We start from the raw sequence: 2,401 nt of genomic DNA, 5'->3' as shown, positions 1-2,401 counted from the left end.
TAACGTCTATGGTTTAGAGACAAGGGTTAGGGTTTAGGGTTTAGAGTCAAGGCCTAGAGTTTAGGGTTTAGGGTTTACGGTGACGGCTCTAGAGTGTAGAGTGAAGCCCTCGGGTTAAGGGTTTAGGGTTACGCCTTCAGGGTTCAGAGTCAAGCCCTAGGGTTAGGGCTTAGAGTCAAGGCCTAGGGTCTAGGGTTTAGGGTTTAGGGTTTAGGGTTTAGGGTTTAGGGTTTAGGACCATGACGTCGAGGTGCAGCCAGTCGCATCCTTCGTCGACCATTTTTTGGGCCTCGTCGGTGAGTCGCGAGAGGTCACTGGCGAGCACGGAGGGAGCGATGATGGGCTTTGGGGGGCTCATTTTGGCGCAGGGAGTTCGAAAAGGAGGAAATTGGCGCAAAATAAACGCCGGAAAAGAATAAAAGAAGAAATGAAGGCGAAAACAGGCGAAAAACGCGCGGAAAAACGGAAAAAAACGCGAAAATTGCAGAAACCCAGCGTGAACCCGCCTCGGGCTCCGCGGCTGTCAGGAAGCCCCTCCCGAAGCCACCACGGCCTCCAAAACCCCAATATTAATCAGTCTTTCAATTCTTTTATCATTTATTTTCTTAATTTGCGTTTATTGCAACAAAAGTGAAGCGTTTGAGCCGAAGATCGCCGCCGGCGGCCGCAGCCGCCACACACCAGGTGTACAGACACCCCAGCGCCGGGGCCCCAAAGCAGCTTCGCTTCTCATGAACGAACTACAGTTTTGCTTTAATTTAATTTAATTTCATTTAATTTAATTAACTTTTAATTCTTTTGAACTTCTCCAGTCTGTTTATTTATCCATTTTCGCCCACAGATCGCCCGCGAACGGCGGGGCCCCCAGGAAACAAGGTGTTCCACGCCCTAAACCCTAAACCCTAAACCCTAGACCCTAAACCCTAGAACTCGCTTTTGAGAACTGGAATTCCACTCTAAACCCTAGATCTTGATCTGTAGGAATGGGCTTTTAAGATCTCTAGTCAGCACTACACCCTAAACCCTAGTAGGTCTAAGCCCTAATAGGTATAAACCCTCACTCTACTGAAGCCCTAAACTGTAGCCCTAGACACAATTTAACCCCAAACTCTAAACCCTAAACCCTAAACCCTAGCTCTGACTAGATCTACACTCCAAAGCCCGCACCCTAAACCCTACACCCTTCATCTAATCCCTAAACCCTAAACCCTAAACCCTAAACCCTAGATGGCGCTTTCCGGGCGCATTAAAGTGGAAGCAAATAATAAGGAAATTAAAACAAATTGGTTTTTAAAAAAGCAATTCGCTTTTTCAGAAATAAAAGAAAAACAAATACACAAAAGAATAAAAAATAACATTTAAATACTCTTGGGGTTTTTTATTTTTTTAAATTCAAAGAATTAAAAAGACCTCCATTTCAGGTGTACGTACACCCCACGGAGTGTATGCACAACTTTGCATTTGTTGCTTTTATTTTTTAATTTCAGTTTCATTTAATTGCAGCCTTTTATTTATTTATTTATTTATTTGTTTGTTAATTTTTATTTTCGGCATAAACTGTACATTGGGATTTACCAAATAATAAATTATTTTGTTTTTCATTTAAATAAATAATTGGCGTTTTATTATTTCAAACTTAATATCATAAATCGCTGCAAAGGCCCGCATGCAAACCAACAAACCCCAAACCCTAAACCCTAAACCCTAATGAGGCCCTTCTCGCAAAGCGTGTGGACCAAAAGCTGGACAAATTCATTTATTTTTTCTTTCTCCATTTTAGGGTTTTCTTTTATTTGCAATTTTAAAGAAGGCGGAGAAGGCAGCAGCAGCAGCTCGCACAAGAAAGTCGAACTGCGCACACGCCCCAAACCCTAAACCCTAAACCCTAAACCCTAAACCCTAAACCCTAAACCCTGAGCCACAAACCGTTGGGTGCCCGAATCCCACAAAACGGAACCAACGGAGGAGCACCCGCGCGGCAACCAAACCGAAACCCTAAACCCTAAACCCTAGACCCTAAACCCTAGACCCTAAACCCTACACCACAAACCCTAAACCCTAAACCCTAAACCTCAAACCCTAAACCCTAAACCCTAAACCTCAAACCCTAAACCCTAAACCCTAAACCCTAGAGACTTGCTCTGATTCATCTGTGGCGTAGAGAAACAGCTTCAACACGTTGCCATCCAAAACCCCGCTCGCCTGAAGACAAACGCAAACCCTAAACCCTGAACTTTAGGTCCTAAACCCTAGACCCCAAACCCTAAACCCTAAACCCTAAACCCTTCTCTTGCAACTGACCATTGTGGATATATTGGCTTCGGCCGCTGCTGCTTCGAGCTGCTCCAGCGTGGGCATCTGCTGCTGCTGCTGCTGCTGCACAGCAGCAGCAGCAGCAGCA

The 2,401-nt window shown here is 44.8% G+C and overlaps 1 protein-coding gene across 1 annotated transcript; it reads right to left on the bottom strand.

Moving 5' to 3' along the window:
- Nucleotides 1-238: 238 nt before the first annotated feature.
- On the bottom strand, nucleotides 239-358 carry ETH_00039880 (uncharacterized protein; the record flags this gene model as incomplete). The annotated part of the gene is made up of 1 exon (XM_013380042.1): nucleotides 239-358. A coding segment is annotated over one exon (120 nt), but the record flags the coding sequence as incomplete, so codon positions are not given.
- Between the last annotated feature and the right edge of the window lie 2,043 nt (nucleotides 359-2,401).

Source organism: Eimeria tenella, genomic scaffold, assembly GCF_000499545.2.
Source record: "Eimeria tenella Houghton genomic scaffold, Eth_scaff4354, whole genome shotgun sequence".
Lineage (NCBI taxonomy): Eukaryota > Apicomplexa > Conoidasida > Eucoccidiorida > Eimeriidae > Eimeria > Eimeria tenella.
The sequence above is the reverse complement of the archived record's forward strand: the minus strand, read 5'-3'. Positions and strand labels throughout refer to the sequence as shown.